The 12,717-nt window shown below is 42.8% G+C and overlaps 1 protein-coding gene across 1 annotated transcript in view; it reads right to left on the reverse strand.

Moving 5' to 3' along the window:
* The window catches only part of GSDME (gasdermin E), a 75,798-nt gene that overhangs the window by 2,942 nt on the left and 60,139 nt on the right, over positions 1 to 12,717 (reverse strand). Inside the window, exons 7-9 of the mRNA XM_079151131.1 lie at positions 12,197 to 12,324; positions 10,518 to 10,719; positions 8,326 to 8,399 (exon numbers count right to left, since the gene is read on the reverse strand). Of these exons, the coding sequence (XP_079007257.1) occupies positions 8,326 to 8,399; positions 10,518 to 10,719; positions 12,197 to 12,324 (404 nt within the window). The remainder of the gene's footprint in view (positions 1 to 8,325; positions 8,400 to 10,517; positions 10,720 to 12,196; positions 12,325 to 12,717) is intronic.

A 12,717-nucleotide genomic window follows, 5' to 3' on the forward strand; every position in this document is an offset into this window, starting at 1 on the left:
CTGAAATGACATATTTAAACAAACTCAATTTAAAATGTCAGAAAATTCACAGTTGGACAGTAGCACATTTCTAGGTAATTAAGAAAACCTGCAAGGAATAACAACATATTTTATCTAGACCAGGGCCCAGGACTTGATTTTTAACCAATTTGCCTGAATCCCTAGCCTGAACTCTACTTTCTAGACCCATTAACTCTAGTAGCTTAGGAAGGTCAAACCTACCTTATTCATTTACCAGTACACAGAATTCATCATTTTCTGTTTTTATTGAGACCTAATTTGAACATCATTATGGGGTTCATTATGGTAGGTCACTGCATGCATACAGTGTGTAATAATCAAATCAGGGTAACGGGCATTTCCACTTCTTCAAAATGATTAATATTTGAAGAGATGGAAACGCTGGTTACCCTGATTTGATTATTGTTGAAAAATCTGTACTCTTCTAGTCATTCTGAATATCAAATTGTAACAACATCAAAGATTGTTTTGAAGAGCAGTTACCCTACTGTGCCAAAGAAGAACCAGAACTAATTCCTTCACTCAATGTTTTGGTTCCCCTTAGTGAACTTCTCTCTGTCCCACACTCCTCTCCTTCCAGGTCTCTAGTGACCTCTAGTCCACTCACTCTTCAATGTATTGGTTACAACAAATGAGTGGGAACATGTATTTGTCTTTCCATATCTGGTTTACTTCACAACATATAATGAGTTTCAGTTTCAGCCATATTGCTGCAAATGACAGAATTTCATTCTATTTTATGGCTGGATAATATTCCATTATATATATAGACCACATTTTCCTTTCATCTAGTTTAGGGCATCTGGGTTGCTTCCACATTTTAGTGATTATATTTTAGTGTTACAGTAAATGTGGGAATATAAGTATCTTTTTGGTATGATTATTTTATACTCCTTTGGATAGGTAACAAATAGTGGAATTTTTGCATTATATGGTAGTTCTATTTTTAGATTTTTAAGGAAATCACCACACTTTTTGAGAATGGCTATGCTAATTTACCTTCCCACCAACTGTATATAAAGAGTTTCCCTTTTCTCCATATTCCTTGCCAGCACTTCCTTCTGTTTTGTCATTTGGATGGTAGTTATTCTAACTGGAGTGAAATTATGTCTCATGGTGGTTTTGATTTGCATTTCTCTGATGATTAGGGAAATTGAATGTTTTTTTTATGTACTAGTTGGCTGTCTTTCTTTTGTCTGCTTAGTTCTTCAGCCCATTTTTTAATTGGATTGTTTGGTTTTATGGTGTTCAACATTTTTAGTTTCTTACATATTGTGGATATCAATCCTTTGTCAGATGAATAGTTTTCAAAAGTAATATTTGTATATTTGAATTGATTTTCTCCCATTCTGTAGGTTGTTTCTTCATTCTGTTATTTCCTTGGCTATGTAGAAGCTTCTTAATTTGATATAATCCCTTTGTCTATAGTTCTACTTTTGTTTTCTATGCCTTTGCAGTTCCATCTAAAATCATTGTCACCAATGTCTTGAAGTATTTTCTTGCAGTGATTTTGTAGTTTAATATTTAAGCCCTTTGATCCATTGTGAGTTGCCTTTTATATACAATGAGATGAAAAGATTTGGTTTCATTTTTCTGCATATGCATAACCAGTTTGACCAACAATACTGTTATAATACTGTTATAATCCAACAGTATTATAGGAGACTCTTCTCCACTGTATGTTCTTGGTGCCTTTGTCAAAAATCAGTTAACTGTATGAAGGTGGATTAAGTTCTGTATTTTGTTCCATTAGTCTGTGTCTTTTTCATGCCGGTACCATACTTTTTACTGTAGCTTTGATGGTGTGTTTTGAAGTCAGCTATTGTGATGCCTCTAACATTTTTTCCCTCCTTAGGATCATGTCAGTCATTTTGGGTGTTTTGTCATACCATATGAATGTTAGCATTTTTTCTATTTCTGTGAAGAAAGTCATTGGCATTTTCATGGGAATGGTATTGAATCAATAAATTACTTTGGGTTGTATTGATTTGTCCAATTCATAAAAAGGCAACACCTTTCCATTTTTGTGTGCCTCCAATGCTTCTGTATATGTCTGTTAGATCTTTGCTCTATAGTATGGTTCAACTCAGATGTTTCTTTGTTGATTTTGTCAGGATGATCTGTACATTGAGGAAAGTGGGGCATTGAAATCCCAAATATTATTGTATTAGATTCTCTCCCTTTAGATCCAGTAATATTTGTATGTTTGGATGGTCCCCTGTTGAATGCATATATATTTACAATTATTATAGCTTATTACTGAATTGAATTTTATATCAATATATCTTCCTATTTATACTTTATTTTGATGTGATGTTTACTTTATCTGATATGAATATACCCACTCCTGCTCACTTTTGGTTTCCAATATTTGACTTTTAGTCTGTGTCTTTACCAGTGGAGTGAGTTTCTTATAAGCAGCACATAGTTGGGCTTCTTCTTCTTCTTCTTCTTTTTTTTAAATCCATTCAAATAGTGTTTTGATGTTTTCAGTCTACTTACTTTCCAGGCTATTAATAGTGATGGGTATGAACTTCTTCCTATCATTTTGTTGTATTCTACCTGCTTTGTATATTTTTTCTTCTTTTCCACTTCTCATTGTTTTTGTGATTTGGTAGTTTTCTGTCATGCTAAGGTTTGATTCTTTTTTCTTTCATGCATCTATTTTTCTAGTGACTTTTTATATATTTATGTGATTTCATGATGGTAGTTATTCTTCTGTTTTTAACATAGGGTTGGTCTTCTAATGAATTCCCTCAGTTTCTGCTTAGCTGGAAAAGACTGTTTTCTCCTTTTGTTTGAAGGATAATTTTCTGGGTAGTTTATTGATTGGCAGTTTTTTTTTTTTTTTTTTTCAGTGTTTTGAATATATCATCTCATTATCTTCTCTTCTGACTTTTTAAGTTTTGCTGGGAAATCTGTAAGTCAAATGGGCATTCCCTTGTATGTGACTTAATCTTAGAAAATAGCAAGAGAGATGCCGGATGCAGTGGCACACGCCTGTAATCCCAGCAGCTTGGGAGGCTGAGGCAGAAGGATCATGAATTCAAAGCCAGCTTCAGCAAAATTGAGGCAGTAAACAACTCAATGAGACCCTGTCTCTAAAATACAAAAAATAGGACTGGGGATGTGGCTCAGTGGTTGAGTGCCCCTGAGTTCAATCTCCAGTACCCACCCCCAAAAAAAGGGCAAGAGAAAAGCATTATCTTTGTACTTTTGAATTATGACTATAATACTGTGATGTGGGTCTAGTTGGGGTCCTTTGAGCTTCTTGCATCTGGATATTCATATCTCTGAAGATTTGGAAAGTTTTTGGCTCTCATTTCACAAAATTATTTTTTCAGTGCCTTTTGCCTTTCGTCACCTTCTGGAATTCCCATAATGGAAATATTTGTTCACCCAGGGATGTCCTATAAGTCTCAGGCTTTCTTAATTTTTTTTGTTATTTGGGTTAATTCAGAAGGCTTTTCCCTCAGATTCAGAGTCTTTTCTGCTTGTTCTGTTGTGGGAACTCTCTATACTATTTTTCATTTCATTAATTAAAATTTTTAGCTACAGGATTTCTTATTGATTCTTTTTATTATTTTTATCTCTCTGGCAATGTCATTCATATCCTGAATGTTTTTCTTATTCTGTATTTTTTTAATCTGTATTCCTTTGCATCTCACTGAGTTTCCTTCAGATCCTTATTTTAAATTCTTTTCCAGGCATACCATAGATTTCCTTCAAATTGAGACCTGATTCTGAAGAATCATTGTTCTCCTTTGGTGGAGTCATGTTTCATTTCATGTTTCTCACGTCCTTATGTTGTGTCTGCACATCTGGTGCAATGTTTGTCCCTTCCAATTTTATGAAGTAGTTTAAGTAGGAAAATATTTTTGCATTTAGGTGGGGTATAGGATTCAGTTGGATAGGTGCTTTGTGTTTGCTCACAGGGTAACTCACGAGCATCTGTGTGATTCATGTCTGCCGTGGCTATGAAGGCACCGATCATCCAGACTAAAGCAGTTCTTTGCAGTAGACAGGCTTCCACAGGGGTGTGTTTTCAGGCTCCACAGTCAATATCTGATGTTGCTGGAACTGCCAGAGTCTTGGTGGTGTGAGATGTGGACAAAACTTTCAAAATCCCTCAGAGTCAGCACAGGTAATGCCAAGTGGTTTGCACCAGTGGCCACAGTCCCTCGGCCACAAGATAAGCAGGACACCATCCACAGAACGCTCAAGATGGAATGTGGGAGATGACTGGTCACGTGGCACCAGCAGTGCTGGTGATACTGGGGCCTGAGGAAGTGGTAGTCATGGACCCAGGATTTTGGAACATAAAGGGAACTTCCTCGATGCTGGGTAGGCAATTGTAGCTGGTGCTGGAACTTGTCACCACTGTTACCTACTTTTCCTGAAGCTATAGTTCTATGACTTTCGGCGACTCTTGTCCGAAGTTCATGGGCAACAGAGGAGACGTTCCCTCCACTGATACCTGTGCACGGTTCCTCATCTGTTCAGGTAACACTGCACTTGCAGTGCCGGCGTCAGTGTTCCTGGAGATGTGGCGCATGGGAGAGATCTTACCTAGATTCCCTCAGGTTGAGCACAATTGGTGCTGTGGCTTTGACATCTGCAGTCTTGGATGCAGGCATGGAAGGGAATGTCCCTGCATCACACAGGGCAGGTGCTGGTGGGGCCAAGGCTTATGACTTTGGTAGTCATGGTCCTGGAGAACATGAAAGGGGCCTTCCCCTGGTTCTTGGGGACAAAGTTGAGTGGTTGAGGTTTTTTTTTGCACCATCTGTTGTAGTACCAAGGCGTTGGTCTGGGCAGACCATCTTTAGTTCTCACGGGTGGGTTTGGAGCTCCTGGTAGCTGCATTCCTCAGGGGGCACTTTCCCAGCTCCTGATGGACAGGCACAGGTACAGCCTGGACTTTATACCAGGGGCTATAGTCCCAAGGCTGTGAGCTAGGGAGGAAATCTTCCACATGCAAACATGGAACTTGGGGCCATGGCACCTGCTTATTCTAAAGCTGCAGCATGTTGAGGGGGCTGTTTTTTTGTTTTTTGTTTTTGTTTTTGTTTTTGTTTTTGCAGTGCTAGGGATTGAACCCAGGGCCTTGTGCTTGCGAGACAAACACTCTACCAGCTGAGCTATATCCCCAGCACAAGGGGGCTGTTTTTGCCCATTGAGGAAATACCAGACCAGGCAGTCAGCTGCTGGCCCTCATGCCAAGATGGCATCTAGCAGTGGCCCCTGTAGTGGTTCTAGTGCGCTGGGGAGGCTCTGGAGCAAAGCAGTCACTTTTAGACCAGTCAACTCGAGTAGATTTAAAGCGTGTGAGTATGTGCGGTCTCTGACGCATGGGACAGCTGGTGTGATCAGGGTGCTGGCATCTGCCTGCTTACCCTTTCCCAGCTGCGTTCCTGCCCCTGTGTCCAAGAGCCAGGGTTGAAGTTACGAATCATTTTGTTCTTTTCTCTCAAGGCTCCTTTCTGACTCCTTGCTGCTTAGGGTTCTTGTTACTTCATTGCTAATTTCCAGAGTTCTCTCTCATTTACTCTTCTGGAAATATATTTCTTCCTTGGCTGTCCTGACTGGGAGAGTTGCATGCAGGGCACCTCTCTTTATCTTGTTTTTTTTTGTTGTTGTTGTTGTTGTTTTTTGTTTTGTTTTGTTTTGTTGTTTTGTTTTTGTTTTTGTTTTTTTAAGTGAAGGTATCAATTTTATATATTTGCAGGAATTCCTCAAAAGTATTTTCACTTGTTTAATTATGCTCCCTGCCCCAAGAAACATTGCCCCTACTATTTCTTCTACCTGGAAGACTTTCTCTCCAGATTTCCACATCACCCTTCCTTTGCATCCCTCCATTGTCACCTGCAAAGCCACCTCAGTGGCTTTTCCTAGTCCCCCTCCTTGGATCCACCCAACATCCCCACCACTATTAAGATACTCTATTGTCTCCCCAAATTTACTACATGAAACAGCTTCTTGAGAGGAACTGTTTGCCCTTTCCCTTTCTAAGCCCTGAGCTGCTCATGAAAGCAGGGATCATTTACTCAGCATATTGAAGGGATGCAAGTTCTTCAGAGGCTGCTTTGGAAATGGCTCCAATTCTCAAAACGTATTTGAAATATTTAACTTGCTGTTAGGGTCTTGATCTATACCTGTAATGCTCTTTTTTTTTAAGAGGATAAAATTCTTTTAATGAAGCAGGTCTGTAAAGTATGCATGGATTTTTAACTGTTTCTGAAGGAAACCCAAAAGAACTTCCAGAAATGTCCAGAGCAACAGCAGCTTTACTGAAAGTAATACGCATCTTATCCAGGTAACCGAATGGCATGCATTGGAAAGTGCAAGCCCTATGTGTTTACCATCAACATCACCCTCATGAATCTACGCCTTGTAAATTCACCAAACAGAGCTTGCAGCACAGTGTAACCCCTGCTTAATAAAACTGTTTGGCCCAGATGGTAAACTATGGATTGAGCTTTAGAGAGGGGATTAGTCCTGCTCTTTTAAGCATGAGCACTACATCTCACTGATTTCAGCATGAGCTATGCTGTGCTTGCCGGGGACTGCTGAGCAGCATCCAGCTGCCTTCTCTAACCACCTGCCAACCCCTTCTACCCATAGGTACTTCTGGGTATAAAAGAGACCATAACTGACCTGAGGGGCTGTGGGGCCAAGTTAACATTCTCTATTGATTCTAAGTCTTGGCAGATGTGTTACTGTATCTGATACTGTTCTCCCAAAACCCACCAAAGAAAACAAATGCAGGTAGATTTTGTACCCTGTTCTAAATCCCTTTAAGATACTCAGAGTCCTTCAGGAGGCAGAGGCCTAGCTCCAGAGATTGTGTGAAGAAGGTCTCTTTCAAAAAATGATTTTTGTGTATGTCTTTGTTGGCAACCTTCAAAAGGCAAACAAACAGTGTTAAAGCAGAATTCCATTCATTCTGCAACTCTTAAGTGTGCTCTACCAGCCTCTCCTAGAACATGGGGACGACACACAGATAAAATTCTGGAGCTGATGCACAAGAAAGGGGACACTAAGCATGAGTTTGTTGGGGGATGAGTTAGTCACAGGATTTTCTTCTGTATATACTTCCTGGATGCAATTAATAAGTCTAAATTTTTGGGAAAGGCTAACCAGTAAGCGCTGGGCACACTTACCTGCTAAAGAGCTGAGCTGCTATTTTGCTCATCATTACATACAATTAAAATGATGATAGTTTCCATGACCAAACTTCACCACCAGCCTCTGCCCTCACCTGGCTCGGGACACATGTTGGCTCAGGTTTAAGTAGTTCAGTTTTTGCAGTCAATGCACAAGAATGCAGCATCTCTCTGGGCAGGGAGAACCTGCTTTCAAGTGCACATGACAACTCTGGCTGTTCCTTGGTGTGGTGCCACGCTGCATGGTCCTCTTATGTCTGCTATGCACAGAAGTACCAAAGGCACCACGAACATCGTTCACTGTTCCTGGAGTAGATGTATGATACACTTCAGGGTCCTGTTTAGGCAGTCTATGCCACACATGCTTCCCTACTCAGAGCAGGGCTATGGTCCTTTGGGCCAACAGAGCAGGCTGGTTTGGCCATTAGTAACCAGACTTTAAAACAAGTGGGTATATTGTGTTCCTGTATGAATATATAACAACAAATCCCAACAATATGTACAACTATATAATGCACCAGCAAAAAATATCGGGAAAAAAACAAATGGGTGTGTCTGCCCCATCAGAGTAGTTTCAGGGCAGTCTACTGCTGTTCTTTGTGTCAGTGGCCAAGTGTGTAACTTGAAAAACTCAACCTTAATTCTCTGGGCCTACACTCATCATTACCTAATTCTCACTCTTACAACATTTCTAAAAGGTACCAAGCTAATGATACTCCTATAAGAAGATGGAGGAAGCTGACTTTGTCTCCCTGAGAATCTAATGCAGAGCTGAATCAAACCAGTCTGAGTGCAAAACTGCTTATTTGCGAACAATATGGGGTCAGACCCTTTCTTGCAATGTACCACCAATGCAGAATGTTGCAGCCAAAAACCTCTCCAGACAATGGGGAAAACACACAATTGGGAAGATGGGAGCCCCAACTCTGCTGGCTAGTTCTTTGAATAAATCCTTTTCCTCCAGACCTCTCTTTTCCCATGAGATGGGTATGTATGGTGTACATAAAATTGAGTTTACAGACAATAACTGCTTAAACTAGCCTGAGAGCTATAGATGTTTACCAGCTGCTGGGAGTCTACCCCACCATCAGCTCCCCATTCCTATCCATCTTGAGGTCCCATCTGGGAGGTTCCTTACCAAGTAGCACAGTGCAGGAATAATCTGGAGGTTACAGCAAGTGCCCAGTAGAGATGCAGCATTATCTGGCATTTCTACAGGAGGAAAAAAGAGAAGTCACTGTCCAAAATACGTTCATGGAAACACAGCCAGTCCCTGGGTACTTTTGTACTTTCCCACCAGCCAGGCAGGGGTGGTACTCTGTCATTGTTGATTGAGTGGATGGTGTCAAGTGAGCAGCTTCCCCCACATTCTCAAGGAATCTCTTGCCCCAAACCAAGAAGATGAAGATGGAACGCGAGTGCAGCCTAGCAACGGGATACCTGGTTGAGCCAGTGTCATAGCCATCTCACCAGTCCATGTTTCCCTTACTTTCCAGGTAGCTCCTGAGTATCATGTAATCATTATCCTCACCCCTTATTTCTGGAAATATTTTCATTTCATATTACTCAGGATAATATGGCATTAGGTGCTGGGGCACAGGATGAGAGAACAGTATCTGCATTATGGAGCCTACCACTGCTACTCGACTATGATATCCTGTACTAGATATGTTCTCCTACCTCCACACCCAGCAGTGCCTAAGTTCACCCAGTGTGTCTTGAACTGAGTGAATTATGTTGATTGCTCTTCCATGGACCAATTCCATTTTACAAATGAGGTCTGAAGAGTCCAGAGCATGTGACTTGCTTATGGTCACAAAGTAGTCGAGTGAGCTTTACAGGAGATAGGTCAGATTGTGGGACTGAAGCACTGATAACAGTTAAAAGTACTAGAAAGCAAAAATAAGGTGTTAGGACTCAGGAGGAGCCCGTTTTCTGCTCCAGCAGCATCCCTATTCTTAGAAGTCTGTTGTCTAGGAGAAAAAGTTCAACTCAGAAGGACTCTGGGTTCACAGGGGCACTAACAAAAGAGCTTTAAACCAGCCTGCCCTCTGCTGTGACAGACCCATCTGGAAGTGAGATCCCAGTCCAGAGAAATGAAAAAGGGCAGCAGAGCAGCGCTGGTTTAAAAATTGGCTGCACTGCAAGATTTCACTACCCCTGAGCCTCCAACTCAAAAACAGCAAGTAACTCATGGGTCAACTGAGCGGCCACCTGTGTGCAAGGCTGCAAAGGGGAAGCTGTGTCTAGGATCAGAAGAAGGGGAACATGGTACACTCCCTGTCAGCCATGTGCTACATATTTGACATCACTATAAATACATGTGCTACATATTTGGCAGCCTATAAATAGAGATGTTTCAAGAAGTAACAGGGAATGTGAAGAAAAGGCCTCTCACAAGTTGAACTCTGGCCTGTAGACCAGGCCCTGATAGAATGCCTGTACTCAGAGAGTCTAATAATAGTGTTAACATTGAGCAAAAGTCTCTGGTGGAGAGCCACAGGGCTCTCTGTCTTGTGTCCTGTTCCAGTCAACTAGTTAACATTTTCATCCATGACTTGCAATAAGACATGGAGCCTACATTCATCAGCACATAGAGCTGGGAGACAGCCTCTCTGCTAATTGTTTTTGTAAACTTGATTGCTGGGCCTCCATTTTTGTGTAGTGTCGGGGGATGGGGAGGGACCCTGAATGCATCAGGAACTCATCTAGTAGCTCTTGAAGCAAAGTCGCTGTGGTGCTGGTTAGTCCCGTCTTGCCAAAGAGGGAACTGAAAACCCAGCTTCTTCACAAAGGGTGACCACAGGCCCCTAGCCTGCTGAGTTTTGAATGGCAGAGGCAAAGAGGTGGGGCAGGCAGAGGCTGCTATTTCCAACAAGCCCTGCCCACTGCCTGGCCCACAGGGACACAGGGGTTCAGGAACCCAGGGCTGCCGTGGAGTGGAGTGATTTAAGTTTGCAAAGGGAAAAGGGAGGAGCAGGTACCAAATGAAAGTCCCTGCTCCGTAGCACTGCCAGGTTTCTGGTGCCTGTCACAGGTGGTGTTTTGGGAGATGATTTCCAGAATCCAAGAAAAACCCTGGTTCAGGGAGGGAGGAGAAGCCTGTCCAAGAGCAAAGGAAGCTCCAGGTGGACAGAAAGGCCTACCCCATGCTGTCTAAGCCACTCCATGTCCTTACACTTCTTACCTGCCCTGTAATGGAAAAGAGGGACCTGTATGTACCAAACCTTCCAGTTAGCATTCCATGTGCCCCAAAGTAGGTACAGTAAGCAACACAGTTTCAAAGCAACAGCAGCCATTTCTCTTACTTTCTTTGGTCTGTTTCCATACCTGCCAGTGCACTGACCAAGAAGTAGGCTGTGGCAAACAGCTTCCGGTTGCTGACCTTATCCTCAGGGCCAGGACACTTGCCCTGTATCCTGCACCCCACCAGCCGCAGGAAGGCTATGAGGTCCTGCTGCTGAGGGGGTTTCAGATCCCCCATCGCCTGCACTGCCTGCAGGGAGCAGATGCTGCCAGCCATGTCATCACACTGCAGGGAAGGGGAAGAAGAAAAGAGGATACTGTGAAGCCATGGCCAAGCCAGGGCAGCCTCACATGGACTCACACACAAGCCACATGCCCTCTGCTTCCTCCCAAGTAAAGTGAGAGGCTGATCCCTTTCCACATTTTGAAGTTACTCATCCACAGTGTTAAATTTCCTTAAGGAGGGAGTAAGCTGAACCTTGCCCAAGTACTATCCTTTCACAGAGAGGAGGCATGTGAGAACTATTGGATAGAACCTTCCAGACCAGGCCAGGACTTGTTGAGTCAGAGCAGAGACCAAAAACAAGTCATTACGCACAAAACAGATGAGGGGAACCTAAAAGCACCATTCCCTCGTGGTAGTTTAACCTCTACAAAATGTAGCCCTCTCATCTTGGCATGTTTCCAGCCAGCCCTAGCAGCTGGCAGTGGTAGGGTGGCTCTGTAAGGCGAGCCAGTTCCAACTACCCAGCCCCTTCTCCACCTGTGGCCCCCATGTCCAGACTCAGTCATGCAGAGGCTGCTCCTGCCCAGACTCACTCCTCCAGCATCTGACAGGACAGCTGATGCTCTGTCCACAGGGGGCTAGCCTGACATTTTCCTCTTGGAAGAGCTATTTTAGGAAGTAAAAAGCAACAGGCTTTTAAAAACATTTGTGTTCTCCCTGGGCTAAGCTCTGTACCCTCTAGAATGCAAAGGTGTGCCGGGACATTGAGCGATTTCATTGGTAACTAAACTCTTTCAGCACAATCTAATTTCAAGAAGGAAAAATGCCATGAATGCTTTGCTGGAACCATAAAGCATTAAATCAGTTAATTCCAACTCCCTGCAGAAAGAGAAAAAAGACCAAAAAAACAACACTATAATAAAAGGATTTCTAAAGCCACAACTCTGTGTGTGTGTGTGTGTGTGTGTGTGTGTGTGTGTGTGTGTGTGTGGTGTGCTGGGGAATCAAACCCAGGGCACACGTGCCAGGAAGACACTTCACCACTGAGTCACAGCCACAGCCTAGCATCAGCCTTTTTAAGTGCAAAAGGTCTGGGCATTTGGAGGGTGGACAGCTGATGTGTCCCTCACCATTCACACAACTCATGGTGAAAGTGCTCATTCAGACACTTAACAACGTGGTCAACCAAAAAAATGCTAGGAGCCACCAGAAGCTACAGGAGAGAAGGAAGGATTCTCCCCTGTTCCTTGCAGGGGGCCCTCCCAACCCCTTGATTTCTCACTTGTGGCCTCCAAAACTGTAAGAGAATAAATTTCTGTTTTGAGACCCAAGTCTGGCCATTTGCTGTGGCAGTCTTAGAAAACTCATCTATCCCTCTGCCTGGTGTCAGCTGCCTTTCTGCCTTTAAAATATTAAAAATGTAATAAAACTAAGGAACTAAGAAAGCAAATAGACAAGGTAGAATGCCTACGAAGTCTAGCCCATGCACATTCCAGGACAGCCAGGTAGAACCCTGCCTGGAGATGTCCAGTCTCACCACTTGCTCCAGGACCATGAGGAGTTCCTCATCAAACAGGATCGCCAGGAGGAGGTTGTGCAGAGCTGTCTGTTGCTGTTCTGGCAGTTCCACAAAGGGGCGGAAGTTCCTCTCCAGGAGCAGAGAGGCTGTGAAAACAGAGCAAACCCAGGGTCAGACTGCTGTGCGCAGCTCAGCACTGGATGGCAAGGCCTGCTGCTTACAGCTAATTGGTACCCATTCTTTCATAGATATTTCCAGCTGCAGTCAGTCATGGAACTCAGACATAAAGAACTGAGTTAAACACCACACCATGTCTTTCTAGCACAGGGCAAACTCCAACAGGAAGGGAGGGAGGGAAAGGAAAGAAAGGAAGCCCATTTTTGTATTTCAGGCCTCAGCTTTCTCTGATGACTCACTAAATATTAATTAAGTCTAATCAGTTATTTTCTGGAAGTTATTTTGACTTCCCTTTAGCATAATTTCCGTAGCATAAATTCTCAAGGTTGAAATACTAAACATAAGTCATTGCTTTTACAAAA

This window comes from Sciurus vulgaris (assembly GCF_902686455.1).
Source record: "Sciurus vulgaris genome assembly, chromosome: 8".
Lineage (NCBI taxonomy): Eukaryota > Metazoa > Chordata > Mammalia > Rodentia > Sciuridae > Sciurus > Sciurus vulgaris.